The sequence below is a fragment of the Salvelinus fontinalis genome, chromosome 11 (genome assembly GCF_029448725.1).
Source record: "Salvelinus fontinalis isolate EN_2023a chromosome 11, ASM2944872v1, whole genome shotgun sequence".
NCBI classification, from domain to species: domain Eukaryota; kingdom Metazoa; phylum Chordata; class Actinopteri; order Salmoniformes; family Salmonidae; genus Salvelinus; species Salvelinus fontinalis.
Window position 1 is genome coordinate 9,155,850 of NC_074675.1, and position 22,867 is coordinate 9,178,716.

At 45.5% G+C, this 22,867-nt stretch overlaps 1 protein-coding gene across 1 annotated transcript; it reads right to left on the minus strand.

The window, feature by feature from the left end:
• Window positions 1–9,772: 9,772 nt before the first annotated feature.
• On the minus strand, window positions 9,773–22,659 carry LOC129864972 (staphylococcal nuclease domain-containing protein 1-like). The gene is made up of 2 exons (XM_055937336.1): window positions 22,530–22,659; window positions 9,773–9,925 (listed from the first exon to the last, which is right to left on the minus strand). Exons 1-2 carry the CDS (start codon window positions 22,629–22,631, stop codon window positions 9,788–9,790), a joined length of 240 nt encoding a protein of 79 aa, XP_055793311.1. The 5' UTR covers window positions 22,632–22,659; the 3' UTR covers window positions 9,773–9,787.
• Window positions 22,660–22,867: the final 208 nt, after the last annotated feature.

Sequence of the window (22,867 nt, forward strand, 5' to 3'; positions counted from 1 at the left end):
GAAAGAACTTACCAAGAATTTACATGAAGAATTTACGTTTACCAAGAATTTACAATGTTCAGATGAGACTGAAATAAGGTGACGATTAATATTGACTGCTATTGATGTAAAATATTACTAGGTCTTTAAGAGTTTATTCGGAAGATACCAGCTCTATAAACACTCTTTCGTTGTGCCCTGACTTTCTAGTTAATTACATTTACATGATTAGCTTAATCAGGTAATATGAATTACAGAGAAATTATTTTATAGAATGGCATGTCATATCACTTAAACTGGCATAACCAAAGACACGACACTAGCCTAAATGTTATTGTGTGTGACTGTTACGAGAGTCTTCAGAGGCCATTGCATCTATTTCCATGTTAAAGTAGACCTAACAGAATGAGTAGAAAGTTCCCCTATTACAAACCAAAAGAAAGAAAAGCTCAATGTCCATTTAATATAGAAAACTGCCTGGACTACCCAACATATTACTGTCAATAACATTGGTATAAGATGCTCTTAGTAATATTACCGCTAGCACACACACACACACACACTTCATGACAGAAAATAAGCATAACAGCTCAAACTGATCGGCATAATGGAAATTTCATTTAGCGCAGACTTCCTGCCGAGGCTCCTCATTTTCCCACAGCGGAACACGGCTGTAAGCTTTTTTGTGCCTCAACAAATAAAGGCATTTATTTCCCCCATAAAAGATGGTTTTGGTTCATTTGTGCTTTGTGTCGCGTCTCCTCCAGAATCTACACATCTTCTGTAATGGCTCTGCATCGCTGGGCAGGGATAATGACTTTAGATGAGGGGAGGAAGAGCGTCAGAGAGGGAGGAGAAGCAGGAGAAGAGAAAGAGGAGAGGAGGTGTAGGAGGGGGGGAGAAGGAGAAGAGATGAAAGAGAGGAGGGGAGCAGAGATGGAGAGAAAGAGAGGAGGGGAGCAGAGAAAGAGGTAGAGAAAGATTAGAGGACAAAAGCAAAGGAGGAAGGAGACGGAAAAAGGAATAGAACAGATTCTCAGCAGAGCACGACAGAGAGGGGAGAGTCTGACCCCATTAAGTAAAGTGATGATAGATTAAAAGGTTTGACAAAGCGATGGTAGATTAGAGGATCCAGCAGATTCTCCACAGACCAGTTTGCAGATCTCAAGATAGAGAAGTCATTTAGAAGAGACCCCTAGAGGAGAGGACTGGAGAGGGATATCTGATGAGGAGGAGGGGAAGAAATGTGTTTGTTCCGACTGGGATCAGGGGCTCGGAGATTCGCTTAACTGTGCGTGTGTGTACGCGCGTCTGTGTAGATATCCAAGTGAAGGTAGATAGAGTGTAGGTGTACAATAAGTAAAACGCATGCTTGGTCAGACAAGGCTGTTTTGCTGCAGAGCTCCCCACACCAACCACAGTGTGAGTGGTTGAGTTTAATAGTCTGGAGCTAGGTGCAGCGGGGAAATTCTAATACATATTTTATGGATTAAAAACTGAGCCTCGGCTCTGCTCAAACACACAGCTGTAATTCCACCGTCTTCAAGCCCCGGGTGGAGAGAGGGAGAGAGACATGACTTCATAGCAGTGTTGATGTGCTCAGATGCTCCGGTGTTGTTAACAACACAGTAAAAGCAGCTGGCTATCATTTAGGGAAGTGGGGTGAACTGCAAACTCCACACAAAGTCCCATCTGGGATCTGGACCTGGGGACCTAGTGACTCCTGTGAAATGAGCAGGCATGTATAAAGAGAAACACACACACAAACACATGTGCATACCGCTATACACACACCCCGACTGCTCCCACTATAGTCAGTCAAACTGGCAACACAAACGCCACGGTGTCTCACTTTACATTCCCACACACGTTGTAAAAAAAACTATAAAAAAACTGCCATTCACTGTACTACAGTCGCGCAGCAGAACAGGAGCCACTTTGAGCGGGCCGGGATTATCCGAATGTGCTCTCCCCTGATAAGTGGATTAATGCAACGTTTTCATTGGACTTTTTCTGCTGAGGCTGAGACCCGGAGCATAGAAAAGAGGAACAGCACTACTTATAAAGTTAACCAAATCTAGCTTTGGATTATGTCACCGAGCGAAACAGCTATTTCAATACAGGGAGAGTCGAGAGAGAGAGAGAGAGAGTGGGAGAGACAGAGAGAGAAAGAGACAGAAATAGAGAGAGCTGAAAGCACTTCTCTGCAGATTTACCTTCATTACCCGACACGAATAAACTTCTCAGGCTTTCTGGCGTTGCTGTCAGTGTGTTGAGGGATAGAAGGAAGAGAAGTGACCTGAAATGGACTCCGGTCCAGTCTAACCACCTGAGGCTTGTGTACAGCACTTCAGGGCACATATTCACAGCGGCTGATAATAGGAGCGCTGATACAGGATAAGTCTTTTAAAATTCAGAACCAACCAATTGATATGGATTATATATATGATATGGAGCTGATCCTATCAGCACTAATCTTGTGAATAGCAACCTGAGGTCTATGGCCTGAGATTGTACACTGACTGACTATCCATCCCCTCTCTTTCCTTTCATAGCCGTGTGTGTGTGTTAAGAGGTCAAATAACACTTGGACACATTAGATTCAAAACAAATGTTCTCCTCACGCATCAAGAGAACGTTGGAATTGAGATGCAGTCTGGTTAAAATCTCTGTTGAACTTTATATTCTTAAATGTAGAAAAACAATGTTGTTTATTTAACTGAAACTTGGTAATTAAAATGTATTGAAAGAGGTTTTATTGTAGCCCAGAATCATTAAGAGGGTAGTTTGGTATTTTCCTCCACCACTTGTGCAAGTCAAAAATAACCAACTACCTCAGTCACACATTAACAGCTCTTAACTGATGCTCTGACATCCATTTGATACGGACCCAGCCTCTGATTACAGAAACCCTTTGAATATGAATATTGGACACGCTTCACAACAGATGAAAAGTATCTCAGCCATCTTGATAGAGACGGAGACAAAGGGACATCATCATTATTTCTTACATCTCTTAAAGTGGAGCACTTTGAGGCTTCCTCTGGCTGTCTGCCAACTTACTAAACAGACACTTCGAATGATTGATTGAGCTTATTGTATTTCAGTGTTGTACGTATTTTATGCTTAGGTCGATGACAATAGTGTTCTGTGGGGAGACGTTGGTTCAATTCCCAACAACCACCATTGGTGGACTGTATGATACAACCTTTGACCTGTCATGTAAAACCCTCTTTAGGACCACTCGGTACTGAAGAGGGGCACATTCTGATGAGGGATGCCCAGCAGGTGAACCCAATTTGGGGATGGCAGCACTCCTTGCACGCCGTCCCACCGGATTTCGAGGGAGCGAAATGAACTTGTTAAACTAATGTAGTCTGCCGTGCTGTGAGGCGAGAGCAGGGCGCAGGCAGCTCGGAGCTGGGGCTGTCGGGCGTTCCGTGCCCTCCCGAGCACCAGACGTGTCTGAAAATACCGCAGAGTACCACCGTGTCAAGTCCCAATTACCCCGCTGATGAGGTAAAGCCATGGTGCCGGTTGTGCCGAGCAGAGCTAAGAACGCGAAAAGAACCCAGTGCAGGTTCTCAAATGAAACCAGGCTCAAAGGCTTTAGTACTACATTTAAACGTTAGTCATTTAGAAGACCATCTTATCCAGAGCCACCTACAGGAGAAATTGGGGTTAAGTGCCTTGCTCAAGGGCACCTAGTCAGCTCGGGATTCGAACCAGCAATCTTTGGGTTATTGGCCCTAACACTCTTAACCGCTAGGCCACCTGCCACCTACAGTACTGTCAAATCTCTTCTGTCCTTCTTTGTGTTTGCTGAGGAGGTAAAATGATGGTGTCTGTGGTGGCCAGCGAAGCAGGAGAGATAAAAGCAGCCACTGGACATGATCAGAGAATTCCCTCTAATTGTTGCTGTAGTAAAAACACTGGTCCTTCTGCATAGCAGGACACGAAAGCGTTGGTAGGACTGTCAAATCTGCTCGTTGGATGGTTTAGCTTCCACACTTACTTAGTGAACTGGGTTGACTAACATTTCCCTGTTCTGCAGTCAAAATGGGATCAAAAACAGAAGCAAATTAGGCCTATATGTAGTCAAATATCAGCATTTTAGCCCTTTTCCTTCCATGTACGTATTGGTACATTCACCCTCGTCTCACACCACTGTACCCTTACATCAATACAACACTTGATGCAGCTAATCATCTCAGATTCCTCCTTGTCATGCTTTCTAACTCTGGTTACCATGGCGGCCGAGGGCAGTGAACCTACCTTCAAGGCAAAAATAGTTTGGGTATCAACATTTATCTAGAATCACCTGGGAAAAAAATGTCTATTCTAGCAAAAACACAGGCTATTAAAGAACGGGAGGAAACTAGTGCGCAGCCAGGGTTTCAAATACTTAATAATTGTTGCCCCTTTGACCTGGGGAGCCTCAGTATACAAATAGAAAACGCTCTGTTGCAAAATATTTGAGTTCGGACTTGATGATATTGTACTGTTTTCCTTTTGTAACCTTAAATTGGGGATACAAATCAAATCAACAGAACGGGGGAATGTTTTAGTCTCATGCTGTATGGATTGGGCTACAGCGAACAGTGTGAATACAAACCAAATCAACAGAACGGGGGAATGTTTTAGTCTCATGCTGTATGGATTGGGCTACAGCGAACAGTGTGAATACAAACCAAATCAACAGAACGGGGGAATGTTTTAGTCTCATGCTGTATGGATTGGGCTACAGCGAACAGTGTGAATACAAACCAAATCAACAGAACGGAGGAATGTTTTAGTCTCATGCTGTATGGATTGGGCTACAGCGAACAGTGTGAATACAAATCAAATCAAAAGATCGAGGAATGTTTTCTTCTCATGCTGTATGGATTGGGCTACAGCCAACAGTGTGAATACAAACCAAATCAACAGGACGGGGGAATGTTTTCTTCTCATGCTGTATGGATTGGGCTACAGCGAACAGTGTGAATACAAACCAAATCAAAAGAACGAGGAATGTTTTCTTCTCATGCTGTATGGATTGGGCTACAGCAAACAGTGTGAATACAAACCAAATCAACAGAACGAGGAATGTTTTCTTCTCATGCTGTATGGATTGGGCTACAGCAAACAGTGTGAATACAAACCAAATCAACAGAACGGGGGAATGTTTTCTTCTCATGCTGTATGGATTGGGCTACAGCAAACAGTGTGAATACAAACCAAATCAACAGAACGAGGGAATGTTTTCTTCTCATGCTGTATGGATTGGGCTACAGCAAACAGTGTGAATACAAACCAAATCAACAGAACGGAGGAATGTTTTAGTCTCATGCTGTATGGATTGGGCTACAGCGAACAGTGAACTGAAGCTCTACACCTAAACCGTCATCACTTCAAAGGAATAGGAACAAACGGGGGAGGGCCTAGCCTTCTAACGGAATATACTGCAATATACTGCAACACAGTGCCGTACTCTCAGCTTTTATAATGACTGAATGGGAGAGGTGGAGGAATCCAATCAAGGATGAGGGGCAAAGAAGAATGACGATAAATAAGACGATGCTGGATTGAAATACCATTTGAAAATCATTTTACATGCATTAGCTGGGCTTGATTGAGCAAGCCTGTTGCAATGGAACCAATAGAATAGTCGCAAAAGTTCCAACCCTCCGCCAAACTGGCACTCCATGCAAGGCTAAAGCAATCGCTGAAAGTATTTGAAAGCTTTTAAAATAGTGTTTCAATCCAGGTCTGGTTGGAGTCTCATGCACCTTCCCAGATGATATAATCACCTTCCCAGATGATATAATCACCTTCCCAGATGATATAATCACCTTCCCAGATGATATAATCACCTTCCCAGATGATATAATCACCTTCCCAGATGATATAATCACCTTCCCAGATGATATGATCACCTTCCCAGATGATATGATATAATCCATTTGAGATATAGACCTAGATGACGTGCGATGACTTTAGAGTCAGATGCATTCATAACTGTAGATACGTCTCCTAATTCTGATGCCTCTGTGCATCTACACATTTCAATCAAGGCCTTATCTAAACCACAAGGTCGGGGTGATTAATAGTGTGGTTAATGCAGAAACAAATCATACCGCCATGGCTGGATCTTCTGGGCTGACTACATCTCTACCTTCAATGAATTATAAAAACGAGGAGCTGGAGCGGAAAACCTGAAAAATACCCTGAACACGCACTCACACTCATTTAAACAGACCATGAACAGCTGTGCACACAACCACAAAATCGCTTGTACACAAATTCTCTCCCTCACACACAGACAGACCATCACCAATCAAGCTCTGACTCCAGGCACAGGAATGTTTGAGTTGTTTTCTAACAGACCCAGGAGTACAACTTCTCTCCGTAAACCACAGCACCAGAGTGCTTCTCCTGGACTGTCAATGTGCTGGACGTTTATAGTGGATGAAACAGAAGCGCTGGAGGACCTGAATGTCGGTAAAAAAGGTACTTCTCATTTCCCACTCCGGTGTTAATGTGATGTCACAGTTAAGTAGCTCTCTGTAGCCGGGGAGGTACATCCATCTGTAGTACGCGCAACACAGGGTCCACTGGCCAATTCCCTGAAAAACATCAGGTTCAGCTTGCTTATATAGAGCAGGTAGTAACCCGTTCCCTGAAAAACATCAGGTTCAGCTTGCTTATATAGAGCAGGTAGTAACCCGTTCCCTGGAAAACATCAGGTTCAGCTTGCTTATATAGAGCAGGTAGTAACCCGTTCCCTGGAAAACATCAGGTTCAGCTTGCTTGTATAGAGCAGGTAGTAACCCGTTCCCTGAAAAACATCAGGTTCAGCTTGCTTATATAGAGCAGGTAGTAACCCGTTCCCTGAAAAACATCAGGTTCAGCTTGCTTATATAGAGCAGGTAGTAACCCGTTCCCTGAAAAACATCAGGTTCAGCTTGTTTATATAGAGCAGGTAGTAACCCCTTTGCTGAAATTGTTGCGAGAACGCGAAGTTCGCAAAGTTGAGAGCACTTTCACGAGGTGCGGAAACACAAAATGCGTCTCAACCACCGAGAATGGGCGCATATCCACGGCTATAAACATACTTCAGAATGCTGTTCATTGTCTACAGCTCAGCGTTCAACACCATAGTGCCCACAAAGCGCATCACTAAGCTAAGGACCCTGGGACTAAACAACTCCCTCTGCAACAGGATCCTGGACTTCCTGGCAGTCAGCCCCCAGGTGATAAGGGTAGGCAACAACACGCTGATCCTCAACACTCGGTCCCCTCAGGGGTGCGTGCTTAGTCCCCTCCTGTACTCCCTTGTTCACCCACGACTGCGTGGCCAAGCACGACTGCAGCACCATCATTAAGTTTGCTGACGACACAACAGTGGTAGGCCTGATCACCAACAACAACGAGACAGCCGATAGGGAGCAGGCCAGAGACCTGGCCTCTCCCTCAATGTGAGTAAGACAAAGGAGCTGATCGTGGACTATAGGAAAAGGAGGGCCGAACATGAACTATCATGGTCCAAACACACCAAGACAGTTGTGAAGAGGGCACAACAACACCTTTTCCCCCTCAGGAGACTGAAAAGATTCGGCATGGGTCCCCAGATCCTTAACAAGTTATACAGCTGCACCAGAGGGCATCCAGACCAGTTGCAACACCGCCTGGTATGGCAACTGTTTGGCATCTGACCGGAAGGCGCTACAGAGGGTGTAATGTGTACGGCTCAGTACATTACTGGGGCTAAGCTTCCTACCATCCAGGACCTATCTACTAGGCGGTGTCAGAGGAAGGCCCAAAAAATTGTCAAAGACTCCAGTCACCCAAGTTCTCTCTGCTACCACACGGCAAGCGGTACCGAAGCGCCAAGTCTAGGATAAAAAGGCTCCTTAACAACTTCTACCCCCAAGCCATAAGACTGCTAATCAAATGGCCACTATTTACATTGACTGACATCACACCCCCCCCCCCCCCCCCCCCCCCCTCTTTGCTTTTACAATGCTGCTACTGGCTGTTTATTATCTATGCATAGTCACTTTACAAATGACCTTGACTAACCTGTACCCCTGCACATTGACTCGGTACCGCTTCCCCCTGTATATAATCTCGCTATTGTTATGTAATTTTCTTGTGTTACTTTTAGATTTTTATTTTAACTTTAGTTTATTAACTATATTTCTTGAACTGCATCGTTGGTTAAAGCCTCGTAAGTAAGCGTTTCACTGTAAGGTCTACATCCGTTGTATTCGGCGCATGTGACAAATAAAATGTTATTTGATTTGACCTATTGTTCTTGTAATTTATTTTCCTGGTCAGAATCAGCTGTGAAGGGCTGCTTCAATTCAGAGGGGAGACAAAGTTGTTTTTTGTCTCCAGTGGTAGGAATATTGAGGTGATGTCGGCGTAAATGTGTCAACATGTTTCATGTTTGAGGTGTTGGCAACTGCATAGGCTATTCTCGTTGAGCAGTGGAGACCATCTCTCTGTCCATCACCGTTGTACTCTTGTGGGAAGCCAAAATGTTCCCAAACTGGAGATTAACCAATGGAGAATCCTCCTCGTTTATCGACCCCAACCCTCGCCATCGTACAGAACTAGTTCCCGGCTGCGCCTCACAAAAAGGACAGCTTGAAATGCGCCAATTAAGATTAGAATTTTGATTACAATGTGTGTATAGGCTCTAGTTGTCTGACGGAATAGCCTGAAAACAAAATCCTGCTCAGATTTACTCGAGGCATACAACGTAGTGCAGGCACAGCCTATAGGCACAGTGTTTAAATGAAACACGTTTTCTAAAATGTATTTTGGGTTGACAGTGCAGACCGAACCAAGATCCCCGTACCGAACGGTTTGGTACGAATACATGTACCGTTACACCCATACCACACACAGCAAGAATGACCTCTCACTCAGTTAAACCATGTTGGGGGTGGGGGGCGTCATTTAACTGTGTTTTTGCACTTTGACAGACTAAGAACTTCTGACTTGATTCAGTCTTCAGCAAAATCACAAATAGCACGCCGCAATCATTACTGTCGCTTCACTCTACACTAGCTTCCAGGGAGAATATAGAATATCGCCTCATTAAAAAATCATTAACGTTGATGATTAAAACGAATATAAGGGGCGTGACGAGTTTCCAAACTCTTATTGAATACTGAACTCTCATGGCCCCTTGCTCGATGTTGTGAAAAGCCCAGAGGATTGTGTGTGCCTGCGTGTTCTGCAGTCACTCTTAAGCGTAGTACTTCGGGCCCTGCTGTGAAGACCATGTAAACTACATTGGCCCAGCATGTATGGGCCCAACAAACCACTACTGACACAAACACACAAAAATACCCGTTTAAATCTGCAGAGCCACAGGGCTGGAGCCACACATGATTTCCGCCCAGATCGGGAGCGACTAGATTTAATCTCCTGATTCAAATCAAATGGTCAGTCAGTGTATGAGGTAGGAGTGGAGGGACAACTCCCATGTTACTTGACATGAATCAAACAAGTTAAAATAGCAGGTGAGTTATTACATGAGTGTTTGTGTGTGTTTTTCAAGACAACAGTGCAAGAAAGAAAACGGATGATCTAGACCAGTGGTTGCCACTCGGGGTACTTGGTCTATCCACAAGGGTACTGGAGAAGACTCATGAGAAGACTAAAACGTACACGACGGGGTACTTCAGGGGTACTCTGGGCAGAGAGAAATTCAGTTGGTGGTACAGCAACGGAAAAAGGATGGGAACCACTGATCTAGACTACACTAGATCTTCAGGGAAAGCCTCTGGAGCAGTTCTAGTCAACTACAGCTCTACATGAGTGGGACTTGTGGGCGTGGTTCTCTTACCTTCTTGCCAATGATCTTCTTCCTCATGAACTCGCGGGCCTCGAACATGTAGGGGATGTCGTAGATGGGACGGAAACGCTTGTCTTTGTCTTTGTTCTTCTCCTGCAGAGAGAAAGGAGAAGGAGAGAGAGAGACAGCGAGATACAGGATGAGAACGAGAGAAGGGGAAAGCAGAGGGGGACAGAAAGAGAAATACAGTTATTCAAACGTATTCAAACACTGACTTCCAGCCATCCCACTCATCCTTCTTGTTTCTCTGCAGTGGCCCCGGCTCCCCCTTTCTTTCCTCCCCACCAGTCTGAATCCCCACTGCACTGAAAGCTGCTGGGCTCAGTTGTTTACCGTTCCCACTCAGGAGTCCTGTCACTGGGGAGATGGGATGAGGACTGGTGCCATTGTTCCATCTCGATCATAAACACCCCGGCATGAATGACAGCATCACACACACACAAACACGTGCAAATACACACAAGGCAGGAACAGAACATAAATAGAACCCATTTGCATTTTCAAAAGAGTTATTATTTTTTTGTCCTCCTTCGGTATCAGGGACAGACACAGAAAGAGGAACACAACAACAATTACAGTGAATGACAAACACACCCACACAAAGAAATGACACACCATAAATGCAACAAAAAAAATAAGGCTATGGATTACAATAGCTCTGTGTTTACCGCCCATTCCATGAAGACCATTATTATCTCTCCACACACACACGGCGCTCGCCCTTTCCCCTCCTCCTTTGAGATGTTCTAGTCGTTCTCCTTATGTCGGTGCTGACACGTGTGCAGTGCAGCTGAGCATATGGAAGGTTCTGGAGAAGAGGCAACAGGGGGCAGTGTGTGTCTCACAGGAGCATGGGCTTTGGGTGGAGAAGCCCACCCCTCAGTTTATAGAAAGAGAAACCAGCGTTACAAAACTGCGCCCACACCCACGCTCCATTTCCATTGGAACAGATTCCCTCTGAACGTGCCTACCTACGCTAGCCTAGCGCCCTTAGCAATTAGAGAACATGGTTCAAAAAGACTTGACCTGACCGTGTGAGCCAGGCACCTGACTTCACAGGAGGGACTCCAGCCACGGCTGAAATCACAATCTTAACCTCCTAATGTGGTTTCCGTTAACCTTGGCCAAAGTGTACTGATGTTTGGGTCGATTAGGCCCCCCCTCGCCACCCCTCTCTCCAGCTCAGTGATGCGCAGTGCTTTTGAGAGGTAAGCTAATCAATCTCACACCTGGCCAATGGAACTCCCCTCCTGCTGATTCCCAGAACCGCCGACCTCCATTTTGTTTCCGCTGGGGCTTATCACAAAGGCCTTTCATTGAAGCTCAGTTACCTTGGGATGAGGGGGTCTTTGGTATACTGCCTAGGGACTGAATCCACCATGATGTGTCTAAGGAGGTTTACCACATGACCTTTACCTCGGCGCACAGTTACATGGGTGTTAACAGGCTTTCACTGAGCGGACTCTCTGAAACTCCTCCATTTTGTGTCTGCCAAGGCTCATTATCAGCCGATGGTACCATGCCCAGATACAACTACACTTGGGTCAAGACTACTTCACCTCGCAGAAAGACACTCAAACGTTTGTTAATGAGGTGTTTCGCTCAAGAAAGGATCCAAGTCAGGAGGGAAAATAACCTAAATGTCAGCTGTATTGTGCCAATATATATATATATATATATATATATATAAAAAAGAGAGAGAGGAGAGGAGAGGAGAGGAGAGGAGAGGAGAGGAGAGGAGAGGAGAGGAGAGGAGAGGAGAGGAGAGGAGAGGAGAGGAGAGGAGAGGAGAGGAGAGAGAGAGAGAGAGAGAGAGAGAGAGAGAGAGAGAGAGAGAGAGAGAGAGAGAGAGAGAGAGGAGAGGACACCGACCTATCGTCTCCCCTGTTCTACATGAGTGTGAAACCCCTTTAGGAGGAAGGAGAGGAGGAGAGAAAGAAGACTGACAGATAGTGAGGCAGACAGAGATTTGAGGAAGATGAGGAAAAGAAAGAGGGGAAGAGAGGACAGCCTCTATCCATCTAAATCTCAAACTATAAATATCTGTGTAGAGATTCTATCCCCTAGAGCGGACACATCGAGCCCATGTGACCCAAGGATGCATCTAATGTCACCTTGTGTGAGTACACAGCCTCCCAGTAACCACGGCAATGGAACAACAACAAAAAAAGGGGCTGGGAGCGAGAGATGGAGAGATGGAACGAAAAGGCCCCAAATCACGTCTTTTTTTCTTTCTTTTTTTAAAGAGGGCCATAAAACGATTCCACAAGGCCCGGGAATCGATAGGCGGCATTGATCCGCAGGAACCACACAATATTTTACCATGCGATGGGTCTAATGCATTTTGTATGACTCCAGCTACTGAGCCATCACAAACTGGCCATATAAACTAATATACTGTTCTACTGTCAACAATTGGCGATGTCTAACGTCAGACTCATCCTACTTCCACCTTTTACAGCGCATGATAGAAAATGCTGAAAAACATTGCTCTGCTCATTTGACAGTCCTGTAGGCCCATTGATGTTCATGGTAGGTAGCATGTCTGTACAATACACACTCAAGCTAACTTTTAAGGCCTCAAAGGATGGCATCGATCTGTGATAAATGACGCAGGGCAGAGAGAAACGGGATGTGTTCTAATACCCATTTAAGCCGTCATTCCCTTCATTAACAGTGACAATATTAAAGACGACAAGGACAGGAAGCCATTTCAGAGGATTGAGACAGATATAACTGTACGGATACTGTAAATACAATAAATTCCCTGGTTTCCCAAAATCCTGGTTAGAGGATTTCTGGAATCTGGAGTTCCTTCTTATTCCCTCCTACCATTGAAAAGGGAATTTCTTGAAAAGTTCCCGTAATTTTGCAGTCCAAAACAAGTTATATCCATAATTCACTGATTGAACACAAGAGGAAATCATATAGATTGGGCTAGCTAGTCAACGTGAAAGTGTCTCGGAGTCAGGTCCCCCCTCCTTTCCCCCACCATTATATCCAATGCTACAACTGAAGGTTGTAGAGAAAGTCCTATTTGATGGTGATGCACTTAGTCCCTTCCTTTCACTATAAATGACCCCTGGTTGAGACTAAATGTATGACTAGCACAAAAACATGACGCTGGCTTGTAAAGAGCTGCGTAGCTGTAGGGGAATGAAAAAACAAGGAGGGGTCACGACCTACTGACCCCGAGGATGGGGGTCATGTGGTGTGGAATGTGCTGGTATGGGGGAGGAGTGTGGGATGTGTGTGTGGGATGTGTGTGTGTGTGTGTGTGTGTGTGTGTGTGTACAGTGCCTTGTTAAAGTATTCCAACCCCATGGATTTCTTCACATTTTGTTACAAAGTGGGATTCAAATTGATTTGTCATTTTTTTGCCAACATTTACACAAAATACTCTGTCAAAAAGGAATGTATTTTTTTAAAGATTCAAAAAAAGAATAATAATTGGTCATCGCATGAGTATTCAGCTTCATGAGTCAATACAGGTTAGAAACACCTTTGCCATTGCTTACAGCTGTAAGTCTTCTTGTGGAAGTCTGTAAGATAGTTTTTGCACACCTGGACTGAGCAATATTTGCCCATTATTATTTTCAAAAATATTCAAGATCTGTCAAGATACTGGGGATCATGGCTAGACAGCAATTTTCAAGTCCTGCCATAGATTTAAGCAGATTTAGGTGATTCCAGGTTCCAGGTGAAGCTGTTTGAGAGAATGCCAAGAGTGTGCAAAGCTGTCATCAAGGCAAAGGGTGTCTATTTGAAGAATTTCAAATATATTTAAATTTGCTTAATACTTTTTTGGTTACTACATGATTCCATGTGTAATTTCATAGTTTTGATGTATTCACTATTATTCTACAATGTATAAAATAGTAAAAATAAAGAAAAACCCTTGAATGAGTAGGTGTTCTAAAACTTTTAAACCTATAGTGGGTTGGGGGGGGGGGGGGGGGTTGAGGAAGGGTTCAAAAATCAACCCATTATTTCACACAGTCCCGGTTTTGGGGCGGCAGGTAGCCTAGTGGTTAGAGCGTTGGGCCAGTAACCGTAAGGTTGCTGGATCGAATCCCCGAGCTGGCAAGGTAAAAATCTGTCTTTCTGCCCCTGAACATGGCAGTTAACCCACTGTTCCTAGGCCATTATTGTAAATAAAAATTTGTTCTTAACTGACTTGCTTAGTTTAATAAAGGTTCAATGGAAAGCCACATCGTACTCCTCTACTCATTTAGCCTTGCCTAAAACAAAGGGGCTGAATATTTATGCAACAACTATATATATATATTAGTTAAACTCTATTCATTTTTTAAATAAAATTAATACAAACAGAGTATTTTACAAAAACAAAATAATTAAATACATTTCAATCCCACTTTGTAACACAAACTGAAGAAATCCGAGGGTCCTGAAAACTTTTGCAAGGTGCTGTGCGTGGAGTGCATTTTTGTGTGTGCAGACGCCGCAGAGTGTGTATGGCGTGTGCACGGAGGCTAGCCTGGAGAGAGAGAGAACATTGAAGATGGAACTGTACATTGGGGGCCTTTGAAAGAAACGACATGCATTTAAGACTGACTGCATGTGTAAAGACCTCCCTAAATAAATGAGCATGAATTTGTTGTAGAGAGAGAGGGACGGAGGGAGGGAAAGAGGAGTACACAGTGCCTGAAGCTTTAATACAAGACATACATGGCGCTAGCTCAAAAACAAACATAAACACACCCCAGCCATGTCAACAAACACTGTGCTTACACACACACCCCAACTCCTGGAACTCATTAATGATAGAATGTTTATATTTGAAGATAGCAGAGAGGCCAGTATGTTTGGCACATGACATGGACTATAGAAAGTGGATTAGCTGAAGAGACTGGTACCCCGGCTGCAGTCATCCATCTTCCACACACTTTCACTACAACATCCCCATCCTCTACGATCTTCAACACAGACATTTTATTTACTTTTTCTTCCTCTTTAAACATCCGAGTGCTCCTTTTTCTGTTTCTGGAAGAATCATCATGTGACGTATCTTAAGGTAAGATGTTTTTATTTATTAAAAGTCACAGCAGCTTTCCCCGTTCCTCGTGTCTGCGTATGCTTTCCGTACTACCACATCACACAGTGCTACGCAGGTTGACCCATTGACGTAGCTAGCTAACACACTCCCCGCTAACTCCACTGTCAGTCTCACTGAGAACAAACATCATCATCATCTCCTCTGCCTACTTTATCGTAGGCGATGACATAAGAGCTGCTGGGTTGTGCGTGGGCCAAAAACTTTCAGCCAATCGCAGGCAAGGAGCGCGGGGTCCAACCGGCGTAGGGGAAATGTCAAACAGCCAATGGGGTGTGAGATGAGTCACGGGGGACGTGCAGCGGGACGACCCCAGATGACAGGGTCAGTGCGGCACGCTGGAGGCCACAGGCACAACAAAATGAAGAGAACGCATGGAGAGACATGAGGGAGGAAGGGGGGTATGAAGGCATGAGGGAGTGAGATAGATGGCGAGAGAGCAAGAGGGGTGAGGGCATGAGCAGAGCAAACCAAAGAGGGGAAGAGTTACAGAATATAACATCTTCCACTAAATACAAACACACAGACTGCAAAATAACACCAGGCACTTTGATGGCAAAATAGATACTGTACGCAGAAGCATGACACACACAGTTTAGCTGTAGAGATGAAAGGAAGCTATTCTGTCCACATAAGTATGAGACATACACACTAGCTACAGCAATGAGTCAGAACTATACATTCCACCTAAGGATGAGACACTTCCTGTGTATGTTCCCATTACATAAAGACGACGGTTTGTCGTCATCTCTTATGCTATACGTTAACCCCCCCATTACACACACAGGGAGGGAGTGGGTATAACAGTGACTCATTGAGCTGTTCTGACATCTCCCCCCTCTACTATTGCGTTTTCTCCAGGCTTGTCCTGCTGCCTGCTACTGCTGCAGAGGCTGGCTGGAGAGAGAGGGAGGGGGGAAAAGAGCTGACTCCAACCCGGCCTGCTCAAAATAACTCGCATCTGAAAATACACCACTGCCACACCAGAGGAGAGGAGGAGAGAGGGAAGGAGACAGATGGGAGGGATGAGAAAGTAAGAGGGGAAGAGTACATGGTTGAGTGAAAAAGAGAACGGAGAGGCGCCCAGAGAGGAGAGAGAGCGAGAGAGAGGGAGTAAAGCCTAAAAAGGGTTGGTACCCTTAACATGAAGTCACATTTCACTGTGGCTAGTCACCATTGGTCCCACAGCCTGTCAATCAAAATACATGTCATGTCCCATGGTTGGAGGAAGTCCCAGCAACCAGAAAGGGAAAAAGAGGGGGGGGGGGGGGGGGGGGGCGTGCAGAAGAGGAGAAGAGGAGAGGGCTTGGCAGCAGTTGTCACAGTTCATCTGTGCACTGGTCATCGCATCTGGCCCTGGAACCTCCCCATACGGCCACACACACACAGGACTGGCCCTGGAACCTCCCCATACGGCATCACACACACACAGGACTGGCCCTGGAACCTCCCCATACGGCATCACACACACAGGACTGGCCCTGGAACCTCCCCATACGGCCACACACACACAGGACTGGGCCGTGCGTGTAAGACTACTTATGAGAAGCCAATTCCCAGTCTGTCTACTGACACAGGCAGCTTAGGAGAACATGTGTGGGCTCCCTAACAAAATCAGGCAACTGATCAGGAGTCAGATTAGCATTTAGCAGACATCTGGCAGTAGGGAAAGCAGGGCTAGCAGAGATGTCACCCTACATATAGTGCACGTACGTGGTGACATTTCTGTCAGAAACACGTCAGACAACTGGACCAGCAACACTGCATGGTGACCTCCTTCCACTTCCAACTCTCAAACACTTTCTCTCAAGGACAAATGCTGTAGTGTGTCAGTGTGCATGTGTCCTTCCTACTCTGGGCGTCGCTTTGGGCCTTTACATAACACTAGGGTTAGCTAATAGAACACAGAGACAGAGGAACATCCAGCAGTGAAAGCACATCTTTGTCTCCATATGCTGGTCTTAACCCCTCTCCCAGCCTTCCCCAAACATACGACCGTGCAATGGAGCACAAAGTACATGCTGTCAAAGCATCTGGTACAGACAGAGAGGGAGAAAGAGAGAGGGGGGGTACAGAGAGAGAACTACAGAAAAGGAGGGAGAGAGAGGGATACAGAGCGAGAGATAGAGAGAGAACTACAGAAAAAGAGGGCAGGGAGATTGAAGAGATGGTGGAGGGGGAGGAGTGGGAGGATGGATGAAGAGAGATGCAGACATGCCTGTCACAACAAAGGAAGCAGAGGCATACTGTACAGACACACTGGCCAATGAGGGAAGCAATGACTCTGCAAAGGATAAAGAGTGGACACAAAAAGAGCTACCTGAGCCCAATACTACGAATCAGGTTTGAGGAGTTATCGAGGTAACTTTGCTCAACTCTGAGTTCAACACAGAATAACCAGTATTACAAAAGTCACACGCCTTTTAGCCAGGTAAAAATGTTTATCCCAACGAGTCCTTCAGAAGTAAAAGGCTACCTCAGGGCTAACTCAATTTATCCTGAATGAAGTGTCCGAGCCACGAGTTGAGGACCAATGAAATCAGATATCCTCCCTCTTGCAAAGATTACGTCATCATCTCCTTAATTTGAAGAAGACGACTGATTAAATATTTTATTAAATCAAATATTTTTTTCTATAATAAAAAATAAATACCTATCACATTACACATTTAGTAAAGGATTTGCTTTCCTGAGATGGCCTTTCACAAATTTCTAAATACAAACTGACAGCCGCAACAAACCAGAGACATAATCCATAGATGGTAGTTCCCATTCAAGACAAGACTGGCAGCCATTGCTAGTGTACCCATGAGTTTAACAGTCAAATGACCAGGGTCAGAGGTCACAAAACCCTTCTACACTCAGCAAAACAAAGAAACGTCCTCTCACTGTCAACTGCGTTTAATTTCAGCAAACTTAACATGTGTTAATATTTGTATGAACATAACAAGATTCAACAACAGACATAAGCTGAACAAGTTCCACAGACACGTGAGTAACAGAAATGGAATAATGTGTCCCTGAACAAAGGGGGGGGGGGGGGGGGGGGGGGGGGGTCACAATCAAAAGTAACAGTCAGTATCTGATGTGGCCACCAGCTGCATTAAGTCCTGCAGTGCATCTCCTCCTCATGGACAGCATCAGATTTGCCAGTTCTTGTTGTGAGATGTTACCCCACTCCTCCACCAAGGCACCTGCAAGTTCCCGGACATTTCTGGGGGGGAATGGCCCTAGCCCTCTTCCTCCGAACCAACAGGTCCCAGACGTGCTCAATGGGATTCAGATCCGGGCTCTTCGCTGGCCATGGCAGAACACTGACATTCCTGTCTTGCAGGAAATCACGCACAGAACGAGCAGTATAGCTGGTGCCATTGTCATGCTGGAGGGTCATTTTAGGATGAGCCTGCAGGAAGGGTACCACATGAGGGAGGAGGATGTCTTCCCTGTAACGCACAGCGTTGAGATTGCCTGCAATGACAACAAGCTCAGTCCGATGATGCTGTGACACACCGCCCCAGACCATGACGGACCCTCCACCTCCAAATTGATCCCGCTCCAGAGTACAGGCCTCGGTGTAACGCTCATTCCTTCGACGATAAACGCGAATCCGACCATCACCCCTGGTGAGACAAAACCGCCACTCGTCAGTGAAGATCACTTTTTGCCAGTCCTGTCTGGTCCAGCGAAGGTGGGTGTATGCCCATAGGCAACATTGTTGCCGGTGATGTCTGGTGAGGACCTGCCTTACATTACAACGGGCCTACAAGCCCTCAGTCCAGCCTCTCTTAGCCTATTGATCACTGATGGAGGGATTGTGCATTCCTGGTGTAACTCGGGCAGTTGTTGCCATCCTGTACCTGTCCCCGCAGGTGTGATGTTCGGATGTACTGATCCTGTGCAGGTGTTGTTACACATGATCTGCCACTGCGAGGACGATTCACTGCGAGGACAATCAGCTTGTTCATTGAACAAGTATGGGAAACAGTGTTTAAACCCTTTACAATGAAGACCTGTGTATTTATTTGGATTTTTACTAATTATATTGAAAAGACAGGGTCCTGAAATAGGGACGTTTCTTTTTTTGCTGAGCTGATGTATTATATGTCTATAGCCACAAGACAAAGGAGTGATAGAGGTGGAAGGAAAATATATCTGTGCATTGATCAGCAAAGACGGCATTAACGATAAGTAATAAAATAAAGACGACAATTCTAAAAGTCTATTTCACACCACAACCTGCTGAATGTGCAAGATAACTTTTCTTTCCGCACAAATGTAGAATGTGGCACTGACTCGCCAATGGATTGACGTTTCAAAATTGTTTCAATGAATAGTTCTGATGCCCATGGATTGATGTTTCAGCATTGTCTCAAAGCACGAGCAGTTACAAGCCTGCTAGAGTTAGCGGCAGGTGGATGAGTAATATCCACCGTCGTAATACGGATGAAACCTGACCTGGAATGTGAAGCTAACTGAATCTGGTTAGCTTCATACATTTTAAGAGCAGCAGGTAGCCTAGCGGTGGGAGCGTTGGGCCAGAACTGAAAGGTCCCTGGTCAGAAAACCCAAGCCGACAAGGTGAAAAATCAAACAATGTGCCCTTGAGCAAGGCACTTAACGCTAATTTGCTCCACAGGCACCGTACTACTCTGGCTGACCATGTAATACAAAACATTTCACTGCACCTATCTGGTGTATGTGACAATACATTTTTTTTTTTATCCGGAGTAGATCTAGCTTGTTTCATAGTATACCACTCTGATCCACAAGAGGAGACAACGCACCAGAGGCAGAACATGAGGCAGAACATGAGGCAGAACATGAGGCAGAACATGAGGCAGAACATGAGGCAGAACATGAGGCAGAACATGAGGCAGAACATGAGGCAGAACATGAGGCAGAACATGAGGCAGAACATGAGGCAGAACATGAGGCAGAACATGAGGCAGAACATGAGGCAGAACATGAGGCAGAACATGAGGCAGAACATGAGGCAGAACATGAGGCAGAACATGAGAGAATGAAAGCAATAGGGGTGAAAGGGAAGGGAACAGGGAAAGAAGGAGTGGGACAGAGAGAGAGGAGGAGGAGTACAAAGTATTCTCCTAATGATCTGAGACGCTAACATGGGAAGGGAGAGATGGTGAGGAGGGTGGGACAAGGGAGGAGGGGAAGATGCAGCATGAAGGGTAATAGAGGAAAAGTGTAAAACCTATAAGCCTCAACTGCTAAACATTGTCTATATTGACAGATTAATGTTCTCCCTTCTGCAATAATTACACATTACAATATGAATAGAAATCCCCATGACGATCTTCAGACACCTCCAGTCTAAATTAGAAGAGATTATGCCATTTTAAGCAGCATTCTGAGTAGGCTATCAAAAAACAAATAAAGACATTAAAAAAAGCTTGAACCAGGCATACGCTTCATTTGAATGAGTATTGTGCCCATTTCGGTATATGACGACAACCGTTATAAATCCATCTGCCGACTAGTAAGTATTGAAAGGTAGGCTATTCAAAACCAACTGAAAACAGGCCTGCAGCATATATTTGCTCCTACACTGCCTTGTCCGCATGTGAAGTGTTTCTTTAGCCGTATCTGTCCAAAACACCTGAACACCCAATACAGGGTTTGTGGGGTGCAGGCTTTCCTTCCAGCCAAGAAGCAACGCAACCGATTCTACCCCTCACCAATCAAGACTGATGAGTTGAAGTAGACTTGTTGCTGCTTGGCTTGAACAATCGCCTGCAATCACACTGGCCACGTTGTACAATGAGATGTATCCTACGTAATGAACTGCCTATGAGAAGATATTGAACCCCTCTTGGTAGGAAACAACAGTCCGTCTTCACAGGGATTCCAGCCCACTCAGAACACTGTACACCCAACACGTACAGCAACGCTTTAACATTTCAGTCATTCAGGAGACTGCATACATTCTTCATTCATTCCTTTTAGATACGTCAGTCAGCACATTAGTGACTAATAGTTATTGTCAGCACCAATAAATACAGTACAAGAATTCACCAATGAGGCTTTCTTTTGTATATCGCTCTTCTTTGTCTTCCATGCCACAAAGAGCTTCTATGAGATAATAGTCCAAATTGAACTGGCTTGCGTCAGAAACAAAAAGCCTGTTACTGCCCACAAGAAGTACTCAACTCCAAGTTGCTCTCAGGACTCAAGGCCATAGAAGTAGGATTCTACTGCTAACTGCTCCTCTCCAATACCAACGACTCCCTATTGACGCAGGCTGAAGGACAGCGGAGGAGAAGGCTGGCGTACTGAATGTACTTGACAACTAGGAACAATACAGGTAGGAGAAAGGGAAACAGGAAATGCCTCCTCAGTCTCGGTTAGTGCTGAACCATCACGCAATCATAGTCTAGGTAGAAGTTGTTCCTGGTCCTCAACACTGATCTAGGATCAGATTACCCAACCCACAACCCTAACCATTAGAGGGGATGGTAAACTGACCTGGTATCAGTGGTAAGGGGGTACCATGCAGTCACTATATAGGGAACAGGGTGCCATGTCAGACAGAGCCCAACATCAGGGAGGAAATTAAGGGAAACCCGGGTTCCAGAGTGGCGCAGCGGTCTAAGGCACTGCATCTCAGTGCAGGAGGCGTCACTACAGTCCCTGGTTTGAATCCAGGCTGCATCACATCTGGCCGTGATTATGAATCCCATAGGATGGCACACAATTGGCCCAGCGTCGGCTGTGTTGGCCGGGGTAGGCCGTCATTATAAATAGAATTTGTTCTAAACTGACTTGCCTAGTTAAATAAAAAGGTTACATTCTTTATTTTTTACCAGGAAGTACCCCCTCCTCCAATTACACTGAGTGCCGAATCATCATCATGGGGCCAATAGCAGACGGGGTCAGGGGTCGCCAGCTAATTCCAATCTGGTCGTCCTGGCGGTGGCCACATGACTATATTTAGCTACTGTTCTTCTTCCATCATTAAGGGCTCCATTAAAAAACTCTGTCCATCTCTTTTCTTATTACACCTGACCAGAGAGACTGAAAACTGATTAGGACTCTAGTGGGGCTTAGATGGGAGGAAACACACAAATGGAGGAGTGGAGACATACAGACATGTGGATGTGGTGTACGAGAAGGGGACAGACAAAGTTGTGTTCTGATAGCATGAGTGTGACAGAGTAGTGACCGGTTAGGAATGCGTGCATATAATTGTGTGAGTGCCTGGTGACAGTGAGTGTGCATGATTGTCTTACAGTGGTGACTGGGAGTACATGAGAGGTGAATGATAGACTGTCAGTGTGTGCATTTGTCTCATTGTGTGCACGCGGCGAGCAAGGATGGATCAGCCCACTTCTCTGCAGTGCTTTAATCAAACACACAGAGGTGGGTGGGAGAGACACAGAGATACAGACACAGAGAGAGAGACACAGAGAAACAGACAAGGAATGCCTTTTCAAAATTAGACTGGGGGAGGGAAAGGGCCCACATCAGCGCTTTCCAAACAGTGGCTCTGACAGCAGGCGCCCCTATGGAGCTGGTAATGATCCTCTGTGTCAGGGTGGCAAGCCAAGGACAAGACAACAACACACACAACACAAAGATACAGCGACGGGAGGGGGGTGTGCGTACCTCGCCCTCGATCCTGGGGGGTCGGATGCTGGACAGGTGGATGGTTTTGTACTCGCCAGAGTTAAGCTTGACCACGACGGCATCCGCATTGACGACCTGCATCACCTGGGAGAGAGGGAGAAAAGGAGAGAGAGCGAAGGGGAGGGTGAGAGGGAGGTAGAAAGGGAGGGGTGAGAGAAGGGGGAGACATATTCAGGGAGAAAGAAGGGAAGAGGCACAGAGATGGTGGGATAAAGTGGGGAGGGAGGAGAGAGTGGGGAGAGAGAGAGAGGGAGAGAGGTTAGTGAGGCAGCCATCGCGGCTCCATTTGGAGGACAGAGAAGACAGCTGCTTTCTAG

Excerpts from the sequence above, each read along its gene's own strand:
- LOC129864972 (XM_055937336.1), bottom strand. The coding sequence starts at position 22,631 with ATGCAGGTCGTCAATGCGGATGCCGTCGTGGTCAAGCTTAACTCTGGC. Across the intron at positions 9,926-22,529 it reads CCCCCAGGATCGAGGGCGAG|GAGAAGAACAAAGACAAAGA; the intron begins GTACGCACACCC and ends TTCTCTCTGCAG.